Source organism: Fonticula alba (genome assembly GCF_000388065.1).
Source record: "Fonticula alba strain ATCC 38817 unplaced genomic scaffold supercont2.1, whole genome shotgun sequence".
Taxonomy (NCBI): Eukaryota; order Rotosphaerida; family Fonticulaceae; genus Fonticula; species Fonticula alba.
Window position 1 is genome coordinate 2,751,357 of NW_009242971.1, and position 20,039 is coordinate 2,771,395.

At 65.5% G+C, this 20,039-nt stretch overlaps 3 protein-coding genes across 4 annotated transcripts in view; 1 reads left to right on the plus strand and 2 right to left on the minus strand.

Annotated features, from left to right (window-relative positions):
- The first annotated feature begins 3,961 nt into the window (after positions 1 to 3,961).
- Positions 3,962 to 11,299, plus strand: H696_00593 (hypothetical protein). The gene is made up of 10 exons (XM_009494471.1): positions 3,962 to 4,503; positions 4,705 to 4,911; positions 5,083 to 5,280; positions 5,418 to 5,543; positions 5,702 to 5,762; positions 5,871 to 6,827; positions 6,970 to 8,249; positions 8,393 to 8,485; positions 8,691 to 9,171; positions 9,330 to 11,299. The coding sequence occupies exons 1-10, from the start codon at positions 4,217 to 4,219 to the stop codon at positions 11,277 to 11,279; spliced, it is 5,640 nt and encodes a 1,879-aa protein (XP_009492746.1). The 5' UTR covers positions 3,962 to 4,216; the 3' UTR covers positions 11,280 to 11,299.
- Positions 11,300 to 11,961: 662 nt separating this feature from the next.
- On the minus strand, positions 11,962 to 16,306 carry H696_00594. 2 transcript variants are annotated; one of them, XM_009494472.1, is made up of 5 exons: positions 16,246 to 16,306; positions 15,877 to 15,883; positions 14,889 to 15,204; positions 14,583 to 14,704; positions 11,962 to 14,413 (listed from the first exon to the last, which is right to left on the minus strand). In XM_009494472.1, the coding sequence occupies exons 3-5, from the start codon at positions 15,147 to 15,149 to the stop codon at positions 12,190 to 12,192; spliced, it is 2,607 nt and encodes an 868-aa protein (XP_009492747.1). In that variant the 5' UTR covers positions 15,150 to 15,204; positions 15,877 to 15,883; positions 16,246 to 16,306; the 3' UTR covers positions 11,962 to 12,189. The 2 variants fall into 2 exon arrangements, with proteins under 2 accessions (XP_009492747.1, XP_009492748.1); XM_009494473.1 differs by lacking the exon at positions 14,889 to 15,204.
- Positions 16,307 to 17,822: 1,516 nt separating this feature from the next.
- H696_00595 (hypothetical protein) overlaps positions 17,823 to 20,039 on the minus strand; it is a gene marked incomplete at both ends in the record, with an annotated part of 3,198 nt that continues 981 nt past the window's right edge. The window contains 5 exons of the mRNA XM_009494474.1: positions 17,823 to 18,328; positions 18,435 to 18,771; positions 18,891 to 19,014; positions 19,143 to 19,266; positions 19,450 to 20,016. Of these exons, the coding sequence (XP_009492749.1) occupies positions 17,823 to 18,328; positions 18,435 to 18,771; positions 18,891 to 19,014; positions 19,143 to 19,266; positions 19,450 to 20,016 (1,658 nt within the window). The remainder of the gene's footprint in view (positions 18,329 to 18,434; positions 18,772 to 18,890; positions 19,015 to 19,142; positions 19,267 to 19,449; positions 20,017 to 20,039) is intronic.

Here is a 20,039-nt window from a genome sequence, read left to right on the forward strand (position 1 = left end):
GGGGGGGGGACTTCATACGGGAAGCATGGCCTTCAATCACTCTCCTCCGGAGGGCAGGACGCCGGGCAGGCACGCCCGGGGCAGCCAGCATGTGGCAACACCCTTTCCGCCAGAAGACAGGGCATCACGAACGGTCTCCTCCACCCGCGAGACCCACTTGGGGCCACCCAAGGATGTTCGGCACCCGACGCAGGGAATCCGCCTGCTGGGAGCCCCCCCCCCCCCCCGCCCCTCCGCCGGGGGGGGAGGTGGTCCTTCCCTGATCGAAAGCGCCCATGCAACGCGCCATGCTGCGACCGGGTGGGTGGTTCGAGTGTCCTGTTCGTTGGCACCTGGAGGGGTGTGAAGGAGACTCGTGGCTAGTGATGGCGTGATCATCAATCAGCATCAGATGCCGACATGAAGTCGGGCCGTTGTTCTTGAGCCTTTGGATCACATGGATGGTTCTGATGGGTTCGTTGTTCCTCCCTTCATTTCCGACATGCTGGAACCGTGAGGCGGGGCCCGCACTCGAGCGGGGCGGAAGGCGGGCAATGCGCCCCTAGGGAGGCAAGCCCGCACGGATCCCCCCCCTCCCGCCCCCAAGCACAAGGGGCGGCTGGGGGGGGGGGGGGGGGGGGCCTTGACAGATGTGTGGCCGAGGGGGATTGCCCAGCCCCTCCTGTTGTGGGGGCAAGCGGGGCACAGACCCCGGTCTCTCTGCCCGCGGCCCTGGGCAGTGTGGCGGGCCGGGCCGGGCCGGGCCGGGCCGGAGATCAGAGCGGGGGCCGCCTTTTCCGGGATCGACACGTCGCCCTGACAGCACGCCCAACCCGGCGGGCCGAGATCCGGTCGAGGGGGCCGACCCCCCAGGCCCGTGAGCACGCGCCAGCCACCGGAGCGAACTCCATATGACGGTGGGCAAGCGCGAATGTTCAACTGACGCCAATGTGCCGTGGGCTCAAGCGCCCGCCGGGGCAAGGCGAGTACAACGAGTCCGCCCCGGCCCACGCGCGCGCGCGCCTGCCCGTCAGATCTGTCCTTCGCGTTGCGCAAGTCGGCGCAGCTTCGGGCCATGATCTTCTCTCCCCGACATCTCAAGGGTGAAGGGGGCCTGGGCCATCGGACCACCGCCGCGAGCGACAACCGATTCCCCTCGGGCCGCAGGCCGGCCTGGGCTCGACCGGCGCCGGCCAGACCGTCAGAGGGGGCTCAGATGGCATGAGCCTCGGACCACGGGCGTCGCACTCGGTACTGATGCGACGCCACACACGAGGCGGACCATCTTGCCAGAGTCTGGGGGGGGGGGGGGGAGGCAGGGCGGGGACAAACGACGTTCCAGCCTGTACTGGCCCCCGGACCCCTACTGAAGCTGGGAGGTCTCGGACACGGCCCCCGGGGTGCCGGGACACTCCCGCGTGCCCGTGCGAAAGAGGAGCCCCAGGCTGAATGCAATCGGCGAAGAGCAGAGTGGGAAATTGAATTCCGCAGTGCCGCATGTAAGTCAGCTGAGGCATCGGGGGCAGAGGCGGGGCAGTGGAACCGGTTCTCCCACCACCTGGTGCGTGGGCCTCGCGGGCCCGCTGGGGCCCCCAAACGCACGGAAGACAGAGACGGGGCGGGCGGGCGGGGGGGGGGGGGGGGGGGAACAGATCGGAAAGAGGCAAATGATGATCCGCGGGGCACCGGCTCTCGGACCGATGGACGATGTCAAGGCCCAAGGCCAGTTGGTCTGGAGGGGGGGGGGGGCGGACCGTTGGACCTTGAAAACGGGGGTTCGCCAGCGCCACGAGCCGCACCCCTTCCCAACACGACCAGGGCCGTGTTTGTCGCAGGGCGGGGCGTGTAGATGCCTCTGCGCGCCCCGGCCAGTCACACCCTTTCCGGAGCAGCTCAACACACCTGCAGAACCACTCGCCCTTGCGCCCCGGAGTGGGAGGGGGGGAGGGGCGGAGGGGCACAGAGGCCGGGTCGGTCGCGCGGGCTACAGGTATTTGAAGGACCCCAGGGAGCGCGGCCCGCTGGCGGACATCGGCCAGGGGGAGATGCCATCCCACGCAACAGGGTGGTGCTGACTTTTTCTTCTTTTTTTTTTTTCAGACCACCGCTTGGGGAGGAGGCTGGGAGATTGCCCCGAGACATACTTGCCGCGGCGCCGAGAGGCCTGCCCTTGGCCGGCACTTTTGTTCCTAGGGTGCCTGGACCCGCCCCCCCCCCCCTCCCGAAGCGGCCGCGTGTCTTCGGTTATATTCCCCGGGGCTGGGAGGTGCCGCCGAGCCGGGCAGGGCCTCTCGTGCCTCCCCAGTCCTCGAGGCCCCGCGGGACGGGCATGGAGCGCGCGAACGGGCGGCGCTCGTCTGGGGAGGCCCCCCCGCCTCACATCTTCCGGTGGGCATGCGCACGTACGCGCGCGGATGAAAAACTCGCGCCCGGGAGGGGGGGGGGGGGGCGGGGCTTCCTAGCCTGGCCGAGAGAACCGGCCCGGCAGTTCTCGGCCCCCTTCAGCCAGCTCAGGCGAAAAACGCGCACCGAAACACCCAGGCCGACAAGATGCCCCTGCCTAATCGAGCGTGGCGGCATGCCGAGCACGAGACGAAGGCCGGAATGCCGGCACACTCTATTCTCTCACGACCGTCAGGCCGCCACCGAACCCGGGGGAGACAGGGGGGAGGGGGACAAGGTCTCGGCCAAACTCCAGGCCCCAGTCACAGTCGCGGCCGCCTCGGGGGGCCGGGCATCGGGGCGACGTTGCGGGTCCTCGGGGACGCCAGGATCCGGCGGGCCGCCCGACCGGCCGCCGAGCGATTCTCGAGGCCCGCCCCCCCCCCCCCCGCATCTCCCGGCCCCGCTACGAACAGAAGAGGGTGCGGGGGGAGGGGGGGGGGCACTGCTCGCGCATGGGCCCAAAATGTGGATATTGCCGCCAAGCCCCCCCGGAGGGGCAGATCGACTCACGCCCAACGGCCTGGCGCCGAGTCGCGCCCCTCTCCTCCACAAGGTTCCGCGCGCGCGCGCGCGCGCGCGTGGAGGGGGGTGCAAAAATAAAAGCAACAAACTGGCGGATCGCCCCCACCTTGCGCCGGCCAGGCCGCCCGGCCTCAGCGGCAGGTCGTCCGGGGGGGGGAGGGGCGGGGAGGGACCGCTCCACGCCGGATCCGGCGATCCGCGCCCGGCTGACACCGCCGAAGAGGCCCCGGTGTGGCCCCAGGGTCCAGGCCTCCTCCCGAGGAAAGGAGGAAGACAGAACCGCCCTCCCCTCAAGCAGCCCTGAAACGGTGATGGCCCGGCGGGGAGTCGACGCGAAAGGGGGAACATTCAACGAGAAATGAAAAAATATATATTGTTTTATGTTTTCTTCGCAAGATGGGTGCATGAGTTGGAGGCTGCTTCTGGGCCTTCGGCTGGCCTGGCTCGTCCCCACTGCGACGGGCAGCGCTGGGCTGCCTGCCTGCAGAGGAGCCGGCCGGGGGCGACTGCACAACACGTCCAGGCATACCACTCCCGCGCGGCTCGGTGCTCTGCCCTCCCCCCCCCCCCGCCGCCCCCTGGCTGGAGACCCCTCCCTCAGCGAGGGGCAGGAGCCCGGAGAAAAAGGGGTCCCAATTCTTAGCCCCCCTTCCCCGCCCAGGTCTTCTCGTTGTGGCTCCCATCTGTGGGGGCGGGGGGCGGGGCCGGGGGCCAGAAGCCGCAAGTCCAGGATGCGTTCTCCCTCGGCCTCCCCCCCCCCCCCGACCCGATGATGCGAGGAGGAGGCACAAATGCACAAACGGGCGGACGGATGAAGCGGCGAGGGGGGGGGGGGGGGGTAATGCACCCCACCAGGTGGGCCTTGAGATCCTGGGCCCCACTTTTCCGTGTGCGCCCTCCCTGACCGGGCGTCGCGGCAGATTGCCATCTACCATCACCATTTCCCTCCCCCTCTGTCCCCTCCCCTCGGCCTTCCCCTATCCGTCTCCTCTGTCTACTCCCCCCCCCTCTCTCTCTCTCCCCCTGCCCCTTTCGTCCCCCTTCCCCCTCCTCTCCTTCCCTCTCTGTCCCTCCCACCGCACCGGCCTTCGATTGTCCCCGCTCCGTGTGCTCCTCTCCTCCCTCTCTTCTCTTGAGAGCCCCGCGCTCCACACGGCACGGAGAGAGCGCCTGCTGGCTGGCTGCGCCGCTGCTGCCGCTGCCGCCCCCGTCTCCCCCCTCTCCCCACTGCACTTGCCGATTGTAGGCCTTCTGCCTCTCGCCGCCCACCATGTCGTCCGAGCGGCGACTCCAACGCGCCTCGGCTGAAGCTGGCGGCCCTCGACTGGCGTCTCCCAGCTCGTCCATGGCCGCGGCTTTGCCCGGCTCCGGCGGCAAGCAGCCAGCCCCGGCCGGCGACTCGGATCCGATCGCCGATCCGTCCATTCCCCGGGCCTTCGGCCACACTGCCCCGGATTTCCTGGACCTGGCGGCCACACTGCTGCTACAGCTGCACCGCGACGTTGATGAGGACATTTTGCAGATCGCCGCCCAGAACCTGATTGCCCGGTCGCAAAGGTGCGTCGTACCCCCTCCTCTCGCCCCCTTGGCTGTGTGCCGTCTCCTTGGCGACACACCTTTTTGGCTTCCCGATTGTCCACGCCCCTCTTCTCTCTCTCTCTCTCTCTCTCTCTCCCCGCCCGCTGTGTCTCTCTAATGTGCCTGCCTGCCATTCCATTCCCATCTGCCTGGACGCATGCTCGGCCGCTCTTCTCAAAGTGCCTTCAAGAAGCAGTCACACTGGCTGCGGCGCGTGTCCGGGCAGCTCAATGTCGGCCCGCATCTGTCCTTCAAGAACCTCCTCGAATCGGACTTCATCCATCTGGAGACCTTTCTCAGTGATTTGACCATCTTCTCCAGCCGCACGCTGGATCCCGACGCCATCGATGCCGTGCGCAGTGCCGCCAGTCGCCTCATTGTGGCAAGGTATGGTTTCCCCTTCCCGTGCTGGGCCCCTTCTCCCGTCCCCCCCCCTCCTCCTCTCCTCTTGGTGATGGCCATCGCTAACCTCTCCCCGCCTCTCCATCTCGCTCCCTCCCCCCCTCCCTCCCTCCCCCCCTCTCTCTCTCTCTTGCCTGTATATCGCCTCTTTTGTAGCTGCCTGGCCGTGGATGTGGCGCACTTCACCTTCCTCTCGATCCTGCCCCGCGACTCAGATCTCTGCCTCTACTTTTGTGCCCTCTGTAATGAGGCCCTGCTGGCCGTCGTTTCGGCAACCGCCAATTGCGAGGACACGCGCCATGTGAAGGAGAGCCTGGCCGTGTCTTTTAACAAGGCGTCGGTCTTCATCGCTCGGTTCGTGCCTGCGCCAAGCACCTCGCCCCCCCTCCTCGCTCCCTTCATGCTCCTTGGCTTCCTGCGTGCCTTCCTCTCCCCTATCTAGCTGGATCTCTCCTGCTGACTGCGTGCCTCTTTCGCCCACTGCTCCAAAGGCTGGCCGAATCTTGCTCGCTTGTGTCGGTGCAGACCACCAGCACGCCGGCCCTCGAGTCCGAGCTCAACGGCTTTTTCGATCGGCTGAGTCTCGTCAACAAAACCCTCATGCGCAACATCGAGATGTACGCCGCCATTCCCAACATGCCCAATGCCTCTTCCTCCCACCTCTCTCTCCCTTTCTCTCTCTCGGTCCCTCTCCCCTCTTTCTTCCTTTGCGTGCCCCCTTCCCTGCCATCCCCCTCCCGCCCGGTTGCTGACACATCCATATGCCTGTCCACAGCTATCTCTCCGACAAGAGCGAAAATCCGAGCACGCACCGACAGGTGTTCCGCACCATTCAGGTACGTCTTTCCCTGCGCCTCCTCCTGCCCCTTCCGCCCCATGCTTGTCATTTCACTTGCTGTCCCTTCTAACACCAGTCACTTTCCCCCCCCCCCCCCCCCCCCCAGGAAATCCATCTTCTCATTTCCGATCTGCACGCGGTGGTCCAGCGCGAGCTCCAACGCTTGCGGCACTCCGGCTTCCTCGGCTTCTTCCTGCATACGCTCGAGCACTCGGGCCGACTCCTCGATCGCCTCTCGGCCCGTGAAATCGCCACGCGCATGGAGGAGATCCGTGCCATTGCGGCCACCCTGCAGGATCGGCGCTTTGAGCGGTGCCGCTCGGCCCTGGCGGCCGTGGCCCAGGCCGGCTCGTCCACCGTGAACCTCTCGCATTTTTCTCTCTTCAGCAGCAGCACCGGCATCAATGCCCTGGGCTCTACCTCGCACCTGGGGTCCAGTTTGGTTCTGTCATCGCTTGCAGCCATGGAGCCAGCTGGCAGTGGGGCTGGTATGGCCCAAATGGCCCCGATCCGGCCGCTGGAAAAGGTGACCACCATTCCCGAGGAAGAGGAGGAGGAGGAGGAGGACGACGGTGTTGCCGACGAGGAGGACGAGGAGGAGCATCTTGCCTCGACGGCTCCCGAGTCCGACAGTGCCCCGGGGAGTCCGTACATGCTGGCGGGCAGCGGCCATTTGGCCGCCATGTCTCGCGGCGTCCCGGGCAGTCCCTCGGTTGCCATCTCCTCCATGGCCGAGGAGGATGGCGAGGAGGATGACATCCGGGCCTCTCTCCTGGTGCAGTCCCATGCCCCGGCCGCGGCTTCGGCTCTGCCCCCGTCATTGCGCGTCAAGACCTCGCTCGACCCACTGGCCGTGGCCGCGGCTGCCGGCAACACATCGAACCCCTCGTCGCCGGCCATGCGGCCGCCGAATCGCTTCCCCGGGGAGGATGACTCACCTTCCGGGGATTCCTTCTCGGCCACAGACTATGACAGTCAATTGTCGACCCCGATGCTCGGTGTTCCGGAGCACCTGCCCCTGGCACCGCATCGAAGCATGAGCAATCACTCGCTCAAGGACACCGTGCGTGCCCCTGCCCCTCCTCTCCCCCTGGCCATCCTCTTTGTGCCCTCCTCCGGCCTCTTTATCCGTGCCTTTGGCGGCGGGCTTTGGCTCTCGTGCACGCGCTAACTTGCCCCTCCCCATGTGCTCTCCATCATGGCAGGCCGGACTCGTGCCGCTGGTCGCCTCTTCAAACAGCGCGGAGCACTTGCGTGCGTCCTCTCCTGCGCCGCTGTCCCCCGGCAGTGTGTCCCACTCGCAGCGCGTGCCACGCTCCTCGCTGTCCGGGTCTGTGTCTCCTTCGCCCTCCAGCGGGGGGCTGGTCCTTCAGTCCTCCAGCTCGGCGGCCAGGCTGGACGACTCGCGCGGGGGCGCCCTCACCCCCGGGGGGGCCTCGCCTGGCAGTAGTTCCTCGCAGCTGCTGGCTTCGGTTCGCTTGGCGTCCAGTGGCTCGGAGCAGTCTCTCTCGATCGGTGGTGCTCCTGAGACTGCCGTCGGCAGCCAGCTCAAGCGCCGGCGGTCGCGCGTGTATGTCCTCGGCCGGGCCTCCGCTCGGCCTGACTTGGGCCCTTCGCCAGCGCCCATCATCACCATCCCCCACTCCGGTGGCGATGGCGCTCCCCTGTCAGCGGCCGATCTTCCCCCGAAGGTGTCCAGCCCGACATCCATCACTCGTTCCATCACTTCGCCCAGCAGTCCGATCACCCCTCTGGTGTCTGGCCAACTGATGGGATCCCATTCGACGGAAGCCCTGCCTGGGGCCCTCGGCGGGGTGCCCGGCAGCCCGCGCACGCCATCCGTCCCGACATCCGGCCTCAGTGCCCGGTCAACCCCCTCGCTGCCACTGCGATCGCCATCCCGCCACTCGTTGGACTCGGATCTGGACCTGCTTGATGGTTTTGGCGGTACCGCCGGCATTCCCGGAAGCGGGCTCATCTCCACCGCATCATCCACCACCAACCTGGCCGGAACCTCCGCCGAGTATGCCACGCTCATGAGTGCGGACATCGAGCGGGCTCTGGGTCAAGGGGCCCTCCTGTCGTCCGGTGGCTGTGTCGGCTCGGCTGCCACCTCGGCGATCAACACCGGCGTGACGGCTCCCTCCTCCGACATCATCCTCGAACGCGGGGACCTGGAATTCATGAATGTCGTGGCCTCCTTCCAGCAGCAGTCGCAGGAAGGGACCACCATGCCCCCGGAGCGGTGGTACCTGCCGGGCCTCGGGCCCAACAACATCTGGAATGAGACGGACTCGGTGCAGATCTTCCACCCGACCACGGATGAATGGGCTGTTCACTCGGCCAAGTTCAACAGCCTGGTCATCTTCCTGACCTCGCCTTATCATCTGACTTATGCGTCGAGCCAGAACTTCCTGAATGTCTTCCTGCTTACCCTGCAGTTGTTCTCGTCGCCGAGTCTCTTCCTGGAGAAGCTCGTCGAGCGGTGCGTGCTCTGTTCTCTTGGCTTGCTCCTCCTCCTTCTCTTCTTCTTCTTCTTCTTCTTTTTGGCCACACGTGCCCCTCTCCCTTTCCCTGCCTTTGCATGTCCTGACGTTCGCTGCTCTTTGCCCGGCTCTCCCTCTCCAGGTTCAATGTCCCGCCCTGCCCGAGCCACATCAACCCTGTTCTCTATCAGATTCAGGTCGTTGATCCGGTCCAAACGCTGGTCTGTAACATCCTGTGCGTTGTGGCCTGCTCTTTTGGCCGTTTCTCTTGCCCGCCAGAGTCCCCCCCCCCCCCCCCCGGTGCTCTGTCTCCGGTTCATCTGTCCATCTCTCCATTTCCCAGCTGGACCAATCTCTGACCGACATCCCTCTGCCTCCCACCCCCTCCCGCTCGCTCTTTTACCTTGGCCACACAACTACGCACGCACACTCTCATGCAGTGAGCGCTGGATCGCGGAGGGGCTCCAGTTTGATATCATCCCCCTGCCGGAAATCATCGACGACGTGCGGCGTTTCATCGCCCAGGAAATTCACAGTTTCGAGCCGGATCGAGCCAAGCGCATCTCCAGCTCCCTGCAAAAGATGGAGGATAACTATGCCCATGGCTTGGCCCAGTTGGACTCATTGAAGCTCTGCTACCCGGAGCTGCGCCCGACGTCGCCCTTCTGCTCGACCTCCTTTGTCATGAAGACCGGCCCTCGGTCGCTGGCACACCACCTCACTGCCATTGATGCGGATCTCTTCCGGGCCATCCGCCTGGCGGAGTTCACCGCCATCACGGACAAGCAGAGTTCCCCGAATTTGCAGCGCCTCATCACGCACACCAACCAGCTTACCAACTGGGTCATGCGCTGCATCCTTCGGGTGGACCTGGTTGAGATCCGCCGCAAGATGATCCTCTGCTTCTTCGAAGTCCTACAGGTGCGTCCTCGTCTTTCTGACTTCTTGCATTTGTGTGTCTGTGTGTGTGTGTAGACGTGGCTGCATGGCTTGCATATTGACTTTGCCTTGGCTGCCTCCGTTCCCTTGCATTTTCCTTTTCCTCTTCCCCTCCCCCCCCCCCCCTCGGCTTGATGCAGGAGCTTTATCTCCTGAAGAACTTCAATTCGCTGTTTGCCATCCACTGCGCCCTGTCGCACACATCCATCAGCCGTCTGGCACAAACCTTCCGCGGGCTGCGCACCCGCCATATGGCCCCCTACCGGCGCATCTCCGAGGTCTTCGCGATGGATAGCAACTACCGGAACTATCGGCCGATGCTGGCGTCGGTTCTCTCGCAGCCGGATCACTGCCGGCCGCCCGTCATCCCGGTCATCCCGATTCTCATGAGTGACTTGACCTTCATGCTGGAGGGCAATCAGACGCTGACAACCAAGCGACGCATCAACTGGCAGAAGTGCACCCTGCTGGGGAATGTCCTGCTGGACATTTCCCGTGCTCAGGCGGCTTCCATCTCCTATCGGAACATGCTGAGCCTCAATCTGCCTCGCATCCTTTGGGAGCACATCCACGGGTCGTCCTCCTCGGATGCCGAGCTCTACCAGATGTCCTACGCGCTGGAGCCCCCGGACAATGGGTCCCACTCTCGGCAGTCATCCAGCAGTGGGTCCGGCATCCGGACCTCCCCTTCGCTCTCATCCTTGACCATGGGCGCGACCTTCAACTTGGGTGAGGGATCGCGCTTGAGCTTTGCCGGCTCCGGCTTCGGGTCCAATGGCGGCAGTGTGGCGCAGCGTGGTGGCAGTGGCTCCCACGGAACCGGCGGAGCCGGTGGCAACAGCAGCGGCTCCACCTCGCGCCTGGGCTTCCTCACCTATCGCCGCCGGCCGCGGGCCTCGGTGGATGGGCTTTTCGAAGGAGGCGGCAGTTCCAGCGCTGGCGCCTCCCCAGTGCCCCCGTCGCCGACCGTGTCCGGCACCGGTCCCCACACCCCGGACCATGGTGCCAGCGACATGGTGAATGGATCTTCGGCCAGCGAAAATAAGCTCCGCCGGGCCCTGTCCCACTTGAATGGTCGCTCGCCCGGCTCCGGGCCCCGTGGCCCGACGCACCCTCCTCCCCCGGTGGCTGTACACGCCCGCCGGGTGTCGGAGCCGGTTTCCTCGCGCCCGCGTTCGGTCTTCATGATGGGCGGGTCGTCATCCTCCGGGCCGAATGCTGCACCGACGGCCACCGGCCGCACCGGATCCTTTGGGTCCTCCTCTTCCTCCTCCTCCTCAGGTGCAGGAGCCGGCATTGGCGGGGGCAGCACCCTGCGTCGGGTGTCGGAGCCCTCACCACGCCCAGCCTCGGTCATGCTAGCCTCGGACCACAATGGGGGAGTCTACTCGTCGCCGGTGGCCGATCCCTTTGGCAGCCCGGCCATGCCGGTCGGCGGGTCAGCCGCGGGGTCTCTCTCGGACCTGGGCAGCTTCGACCGGACGTCGGTCTTCTTCGGTGGCTCGGGTAGCGGGAGCGACCCCTTCCTGGCCACAGATGACTCGTCGGTCTTTTACTCGACCCCAAGTGGTGGCATGCCGCCGCCGGCCTCGTCCGGAACCTCCCGACTCATGGGCCCTGCCGGGACCTCCTCCTCCTTCCGGTCCGACTCTCCGCCGATGGTCATCACCAGCTCCCCCTCCAACTTGTCACTGGCCTCGGCGGCCGGCACCGCCCCGGCCTTGAGCCGGACCAAGTCCGACCACCAGCGTCGATCATTGTCTGGGGCCGCGTCCACTGGGGATCTGCCGCACATGGCCTCGGAGACCCTGCCGCGGTCACGCACCTCGGGCGTCAGTCTCCGGTCAAGCGGGGCCTCCAGTGTGTCGGTGAACCAGCCGCCGCCGCCCACGGCCACCCACGGTGGCGGAGCCCCCGGCCCGCAGCTCCGGACCGGCACCAACTCAATGTACTCGAGCCACTCGTCGCTCCATTCACAGCGGTCCACCGCCACCACGGCGTCCGACCGGCCGAGCTCTCCCTCAAGCAGCATGGGCACAATGTTGAATGCCCTGGGATCGCTGTTCGGGTTTGGCCGCCGTGACCAGTAGTCGCGCTCCCTCCCCCCCCCCCCCCCCATGCCCTGCCACGCCATGCTAACAGGCCCCGGCGCGCAGATGTCGAGAGCGGCTCGGCCGCCCAGATCATCGAGAACTTCGGCTTCTTCCCGGAGCCCCTGGCCGCCTTCCCGCAGCCCGCGAGCGAGGCCGAAGCTGGCTTTGGCCCCCTCCCCCCTCGCTCTTGTTAGATTCCCCCTCTCTTCAGATTTCACACCCCTCCTCCAGTGAGTGTCCCCCCCCCCTTCCCTCGCGCATGCGCCTCGGAGCTCGAATATAGTTTTGTCCTTGGAACTGGCCCTTTTCTTCTGGCATTATTCCCCCCCGGGAAGGGAGGAGGATTACGCGATTTTTCGTGCCGCACATCAACACATCCACAGGCGGCCTCCTGATGCCACGAGGGAGGAGGAGAGACACGGAGAAACAGCAAATATTGGGTTTATTGTTTGGAGGGGAAAAGATGAGAATACTGAACTTGCACATGGATGTATATGAGGTAGGCAAATGCGCAAATGTAAGCACAGCAGAATGTTAAGGGAGTTGTGGCTGGTCTAATGGGTAAAACCCGATCCGAGAAAGGAGAGAGAGAGAGATCGGGCGGTGGGAGACGTCGCTGCCTCGCGTGCATGCACAAGACAAAAGGGTACACACAGGCGCACGGCGCGAGAGAGAGGGAGAGAGAGAGAGAGAGAGAAAAGTGCCAGGCCACGGGGAGAGGACGGCACACATTCGCCTTCCTCTCCCCGCCTGTGGTCCTTTTTTATCCTCCCCTTCCGGTGCAAGGCACTGGAAAGAGAAAGAGCCCCCCTCTTGGGGGTCGTCGCACTCTTTTTGTCGCTCAGCCGGAGGACCCCCTCCTCCTCTTTCTCCCTGCCGATCTCTGACCCTGGCTTTGAATCTGACCTTAGTCGATGTCCATGTCGGTGGCCGGGGCGGAGGAACCCTCGTCGGTGGTCTCCATGGGGGAGTCGGTGGTCGGGGGGGCGGCCTCCGCACCCTCGGGAGCGGCGGCGGCCGGCTCCGGCTCAACGGGCTTGGGCTTGGGCTTGGAGAAGGTGCTGTTGGCCAGGAGCTGGAGCTGACGCAGGGCCGCGTCGACATTCTCCGACAGGAGGGTCGGGTGGGCATGCTTGGGAGCCGCCTGCTGGGCCAGGATGCGAGAAGTCATGTCGGCCAGGGCGGCGGTGGCGGCGGACATGACCGCCTCACGGGCCTCGGCGTCGATGTGCTCATAGCGCTCCTCCTGGGTGCGGGTCAGCTCGACGATGGAGGTGACACCGGCCTGGAACTTCTTCTTGGCCTCCTCCAGGGCCTCGGCCTGGTCGAAGCGGTACTGAGCCGCGTCGCCGAGCACACGGACCTCGCTCAGGCGGGCCTCGTAGACGCTCTTGGAGACGTTCTCACCCTCGCCGTACAGCCAATCCTCGGTGTCACGCAGGAGGGTCTTGTAGGCCTCCATGTCGGCCTCGGCCACATACTCGGCCAGGGTGGTGTCCAGCAGGTCACGCATGCGGTAGATGAACTCCTCCAGGGAGTTCTTGCGCTCGAGGGTGTCGAAAACAAGCTTGTCCTCGGCGATCATCTCGTTCTCGCGCTCGCGCAGGAGGTTCAGCTGCTCGGCCGACAGCGAGGGGAAGGTGTACACCACGGGCAGGGTGATGGCATCGCGAACGGTGGTCGGGCCGGCGGGGGCCTCCTCGCCCTCGGCCGGCTCGGCGGCCGGGACGGTGTGGCGGACGTAGAACTTGGTGAACTCGAAGACACCATCGAGGTTGATGTGGGACAGGACCTCCAGCTGGTTGAACTCGGTGCCCTCCTTCAGCGGCTCGGCCGGGGTGATGAAGTGGGCAATCTCCTCCGGGGTCTGGTGGGGGAGCTGGGCCGGGTTGGCGTAGATGGCAGACACACGCGAGCCCAGGGCCGGGTCAAAGGCAATGGAGCGCTTCTTGCCGAGGAACTGCTCGCCGGCGGTGAGCACCACACGGGTCATCTCCTCGCCAGCGGGGTTGGTCCAGCGCAGGGCGATGTCATGGCTGACGGTCTGGCGGACGACATAATCACGGACGCTGAACATCGGGGACTGCATGGCGCACTGGAAGGCGGCACCACGGGCAGCGGCCTCATCGAAGTTCAGGGTGGCCGAGAAGGTGACCTCGCTGCCGAAGAAGTTCTGGACGTGCTCCTTGACGATGGGCACACGGATGGACCCGCCGACCTGCTCGACGAAGTTGACCTCGGCCTTGGTGATCTTGGCCTGGGCCAGGGCGGCGGCGATGGTCTCGTGGACGACGGCAATCTGGGAGCCAATCATGGCCTCGAACTCCTCGCGCTTGAGCATGGCGCTCAGGTCGATGGTGTCGGTGAGGCACTCGACGTTCAGGGCACCGATCGGGTTGGAAGAAAGGATCTTCTTCAGGCGCTCGCAAGCCACGGTCAGGCGCAGGATGGCCTTCTTGTTCTCGAAGATGTCGTACTTGTGCTTCTCCTGGACGATGGCCGCAAAGTGGCGGACCAGCAGGCTATCGAAGAAGCGCCCGCCGATGGCGGTGGTGGTGGCCATGCCGATGATGGAGGCCTCCTTCTGGGTGAACTTCACCACGGACACGGTGAAGGCGGTGTGGCCCATGTCGGCGAAGACAACATAGCGCGGGGCCTCGGTCTCCTCGGGGAGCTCACCCTTGCGGGTGATACCGTAGAGCAGGGCACAGGCGGCGGGCTCGCTCATCAGGCGGGCAACCTTCAGCCCGGCGATGGAGGCCGCATTGTTCAGGGCAATGCGCTGACGGAAGGTGTAGTGAGCCGGCACGGTGAGGCAGACCAGCTCGACCGAGTTCTTCAGCTCGGCCTCGGCGGTCTGCTTGACCTTGGTAAGCAGCATGGCCTGGAGCTGGGTGAAGTCGAACTCGGTCTGCTCGCCGAGGAAGCTGACCGACGCGCCGGGAGAGCCGTCCGGCATCTCGACCAGGTTGCAGGTGACGTGCTCGGCCTCGGCCTGGACGGCGGGATCGTTGAAAGAACGACCGATCAGGTGCTTCATGTTGCCGACGGTGTTCTTGGCGTTCATCACCTCACCAGCCTTGGCGGTCTCACCGAGGACACGGTTGGTCGGGGTGAAACCGACGAGGGTGCTGTTGGGGGATGAGAGAGGCGGGGGGGGGGGAAGATGAGCGTGTGAGACGTGGAAGGGCAACAAGAGCGAGAGAACGAGAGAGGGAACGAGAGCGAGAGAGGGGAGGATAGGGGGGGGGGGCGAGGCGGGGGAGCGTAGAGGGAGAAGGAGCGGGCAAAGAGACGCACGGAGTAAAGCGGTTGGAGACCTCATTGACCAGGATGTCAATGCCGCGGTTACGCGCGGCGGCAATGACGGTCTTGTAGGTACCAAGATCAACACCAACGGCAGCCATTCTGTTATGGGCAGTCTATATGGCGGGGAAGAGGGGGCGAGGAGGGAGAAGAGGAGGTTGGGAGCAAGGTCAGTGTCGGCCGGAAAAAGAGAAATGGGCCACAAGAGGCCTGTGCGCCCAGAGGAGATCGGAGGAAGGGGGAGAGCAGGAGAGGGACAGGACAGCACTCGACAAGGGAGGAGGGGAGGAGAAAACAAACCAGAGACGGGTCGCGACTGGCAAGCGGATCGTCATTGGCATTGGCCGAGAACCGGAAGGAGGGGAATCCGCTTCCCGCTGCTGCCTGGCGTCGATGCCAGAGAGTGAAGAGCAGCCCAACTAGCGAGCCGACAAGGGCAAGGAAGAGCGGATTGGCCAGCAGGGTGTCGAGGCTGTTCACGCGCTGGCTCGCCAGGAATCCCTGGATCGAGGTCTTCACGGTGGAAAGCGCCTGGCACCACGCCCCTTCACCGCACGCCATGCTTGCACTGGGTGGGGGAAGGAGAGGGATGGAGGAGGAAGGCCTTCGGCGTGGCCTGGGGGCGAGAGAGAGAGAGAGAGAGAGGGAGAGGGAGAGAGAAAGAGGGAGAGGGAGAGAGAAAGAGGGGGGAGGAGAAGGGGGGGAGGAGAGGAGAGAGCATCCGAAAGGAGAGGAAATGCAGAAGGGGAGAAGGGGGTTCGCCATGGCATTGGACCACAACGATGGAGGAGAGAGGGAGAAGGAGCAAGCCGGAGAGGAGAAGATCAGTGACTAACTCATCTGGGTTGGGTAGGTGGGGGGATGGAGAAGAGGAGGGATGGAAGTGCGTGTGCGTGTCTGAAAAAATGTGTGTGTGTGTGCGTGCACATGCGTGTGCATTTGTGTGTGCACAGGTGGGGTAGGTCGCACTTTGGGGGAGGAGGAGGAGGAGGAGGAGGAGGAGGAGGAGGGAGAAGCGACGCAGGGGAGAGGATTGTCACAGGGAGGATATCGGGAGGGGGGGCACACAGCACAAACACCACTTAAAGAGGGAAAGTGGCAAGACGGACAAACACACATGGGGGGAAGGAGAACACTGGCAAACAGGGGACACAGGAGAGAAGGAGGGGGAGAGGGAGAGGACACAGCACTCGGGAAAGTCTAGAGGGAGGAGAGACGCATGGAGGGCAAAGGGGAGGCAGGGAGGCATGGTGCAAGGGATGGGTGAAGGGGAGGAAGGGGGTCGTACGGAGAATCTGGAGGAGGGGGAGACGAAGCAGGGGCACAGATACGCGGGGTCAGAGACCGAGGAGATATAGATGAGAGTGTGGAAACGGAGGGAGCATCAGTAAACAGTGAGATAAAGGGCGGGGGAGGGGGGGGGGGGATAGGGAGGCAGGCGACACAATCATGCACAGCACACGGGCCCCGGAGGAGCCGGGCTTGGGTTTCCAGGGGCGGAGCGACACGGTGCGACGGGGAGAGGAGACATCGTCGCGCGGGTGTGACCGCGTGTCGAAGCCGGCTCGACCCCGGGCGCAAACGTCACATGGGGGATAAGGGCAGGAAGGAAAGAGAGAGAGAGAGAGAGAGAGATGGGGACAGATGGGAAACGAACCAGAAGCGGTGAGTTCTTCTGAGAGGGAGAGGGGAGAGGGTGGGGGAGAGAGGGATTCCGCCGATTTAGATTTCGCGGCCCCAGAGGAGCCGCCCCACAAGGCACGCCCTTGAAAAAGGCGGCCCCGACCCCACACTTGCACAGGCACACACACACACACAAGAGACACACGCGGGGGGGTGGCACGGAGCGGGCCGTTGCCGGGTCCACCCGCGCGGAAAGGGCTGTACTCCCTCTGACACCCACACACGCAGACACAGGCACCTTCAGGTCCCCCACCCGTGAGTACGGCGTGCGTGTCGTCAGGCGCACCGGCGCCTCTGCTCAGTGCCAGGGAGCAAGAGTGACAGGGTCATAGAGTGAGGAAGCTAGACCACCCAACCGCACGGATGCTGCGAACTCGCGCCGTCCGCCCCCATGGCCCCTAGGGCTGGAAAATGTCGGCCCCGCCCTCGCCCCCCCTCCGGCGCATGTTCGGGCGCGCGGGCGAAGCGTGAAGAAAAATCCAGCGTGGTCCCGGGAAGAAAAAAAGGGGCTTCCCAACGGCAAGTACCCAGAGAGATGAGAAGGGCTGGGGCCGGGGGGGGTGGGGCTGTACCATGCCCCTCCGCCCCCCGGGGACAACGGGGAGGACGCACCAGGGGGCCGCGAGCCCCACCCGGCGAGGGCTCCGCCCGCGCGTGCATCCATCTGCCAGGCCTCGAGACAGAAGAGCAGCGACTCGCGGACCCGGCCCAGACGCCTCGGGCACACCCACACAAACTCACCGAGCCGACGCCGTGACTGACGGCCGTTTTTCCCGAGGCTCTAGGCGGCAGGCTCCACAGACTGGCCGACGGGAGCCGGCCACTGCCCTCGGACAGGCACACGGCCAAGGGCCTGTCCACACATCCCAGCCCAACAGTGGTGACCTCCAGAGGCCCCGCCCCCCGCCCCCCCCCCCCCCTCTCCCGAAGGAATCTCCACAATCACCTCGATTAGCGTGGAAGGCGGACACGCGCCCACCACCCGCCAATTGTCCTTTGTTCCAGTATGTTCTGGCTTTCCAGGGCTGCCGCCAGCCTGCACGTCGTCTGACGCGCCGGGGGCGGCCTTCGTCGGGCTCCTCAGCCGCGTACAAATGCCCTCATGACGATCCGCCCGCGACGGATCTAGTTTGGCCTGGATGTGCGCACGCCTGGGACAGGCTGCGCTGGTACGTGGGCTCCGGCGCCGGCCAGCCCCCTGGGGGGGGGGGGGGGGGGCGGGGGCGGGGGCGAACAAGCGGGATGAGGGAAGAGGGCCGAAAGGGGGACGACGTTGACTGGCGATTACTGGCAACGGATCCCCCGCCCTCACTGGTGCCCGACAGACAAAAGACGGAGCCGGGAAGAAAGGGAAGGAAGAAAAGCGAACTCTCGCGCTCCGCCCGCCCCCCCCCCCTGACCCGCCACCGCTGCCACATTACCCCACACACGCTGCCCAGCCATGCGCATCCTCCCCCCCCCCCCACCCCCCACCCGCCCAGCACGACGCGCGCCAGGTGCGTAGTCAATTCTAGAAGGTGCCATGATGGCGTGTGGGGCGTGATCTCGGTCTCAGGTGAGATCAACTGCCCACGCACGCTGACCCTGCTGGTACGGGGCCGGTGGCAGCGAATACGGCAAGGGAAGGAGGAAGGTGCCTGGAGGGAGGGCCTCGGCCAGGACCTGGGCTGGGGTTGTTTTTGTCGCGGGCCAAGCGCCGGCAGGATGCGATTGGCATGGTTCGCCCTTGATGTTGGCGAGTGCCGCGCCGGCATCTTGTGAAGGAGGGGAGTCCCTGGTGGTGGGGGCGATCCCGGCCGGGGCCGGCTCGGCGGCATCGGCTGGGGCAAGGAAGCCATCCAATCGCGGGAGCAAATCCTGGCGGGGGACCATGCTGGACATCTGGAAGGGCATTGAGAGAAAGCTCGAGGAGGAGGAGGAGGAGGAGGAGGAGGAGGAGGAGGGGGAGCAGGAGGGGGAGCCTGTCCCAGGCTCGTCCTTGATGTTGTCCCCCGGGCAAACTGGCGCCGGATGCAGCGGCCGCGAGGGAGTGCACGAGAAGGACCACAGCCGGTGACCTATGCCGCAGCCAATCGCATCGAGGAGGGGAGCGGCGGGGGGATGAGTGGCACGAAGGGGAAGGCAGGAAGAGAGGCGAGACTCGGCCAGATGTGGCACGCGCACCGTGGGCCTTCAGCTGCTCCGGCGTGATGAGCACTCCCGCTTCGTAGCTGCGAATCATGCACCGGACTGAGGCCGTGCGCGATTGGAATTGAACCTGCCCCCAGGCCGCGCGCGACATGTTGGCCGACGTGAGCAGGACCCACTCGATGGTGGTTTGCCCCAGGCCATCCAGATGATCAAGCCCCGGGCCCCAGAGCTCGGGGTCCAGGGCCAGCGAAGCGCGTGGCAGGGTGACATGCTCCGGGGTCAGACGATACCGGATGAATGTCTTCAGGTGCGGCATGTGTCGGCGATAAAGGCCCAGGGCCCCGCCATCGTATTGGTGATAGAGATCACGCTGCGGGACACGACGGGGACAGGGGGAAAGGACGGGCAAACAGACCGCGGAGAGGAGAGTCAGAGGGGGCAGGATGCCGGACGAGCACGATGGCGAAGGCAGGCGCCCCATGCACGTACCCCCCGGTAGTTTCGTAGCAGAGGGATGTGGGACTTCTGGCGGATGGGGATCGAGAAGCCAGACAGCCGGCTGCCGATCGACTCGAGAACCACGCGCTCGGTGGGGATGACAAATTCCATGTCGCTGGGCAGGGGGCATTCCGGCGGGGGAATCAGTCAGCCTGGCGGAGATGGAACACGGGGGCATGGGCACGCGCTGCCGGCTGGCGGCAGCCAAGGCGAGGACATGGGAAGGGGCGGAATGTGGCGCACAGGGCGGCTGGTTGGTCGATCGGGAGTTGATTGGACGGCCGAAAGGCGGAGAAGGATTCCGACAACTCCCGCAGCCAGGATTCCGTCAGGGAGCCCATCGAGGAGAACTGACAGACCACACGAGCTGTTGGAGCACCGTGTGGGGCAGGGGGGAGGGGGAAGAGAGAGGGAGGGGAGGAGGGAGATTGGATCCGGGAGACGGGATGAGCATGCCGAAGGGGAGGGAGAGCAAGAGGGGGGTCCGCGAAAATGAGGGGCAAACGGGGACACAGGGAGCGAGAGACCGAGAGGGGGGAGGAGCACATACATTGGTCCAGGGTTGCCGGGCTCCGAAGACGGCCATCCGGGTAGTCAATGGCCGCTGGATTGAAGGTGTCCTGGAGGATCTGCCGCAGCATGAGGTGCCCCCATTGGGGGGGGCCAGCTTGCACGCCAGCCTGGGCGCCCCTGCCAACGGCCCCGGTCCCGGCGCGGTGGCCCTCGATATGGGCATTCGCCTCGTCGAAGACGCGCGCGTGGCAGCCGGCCCGGCGCCGTGGCGGCCCGGCAGGCGGGACCGGCTCCGTGCGTGTAGCCGCCGCCGCCGCCGCCCCAGTCGGCGTGTGATGCCGGATGAGATCCGGGAAAAGAACCGGGTCGACTGGGTGATAACCCGGAACCGAGGCGACAAAATGCCCGCATGCGCCCGATAAATCGTACAGCCTCAGGCGCTCGATGAAGTGGATGGTCGACGGCGGGAGGAGGACCTGCAAGAAACGAACCAATCCCCCGAAGAAGGGGGCCGGCGGCCGGGAGGCATATGGGCCATCGACTCCGGCCGATGGGAGCAGGGGGAAATCCTGTGCCCAGACGCCATTCACCATGCGATCATAGTCTATGGGAAAGGCCCGGGGGGGG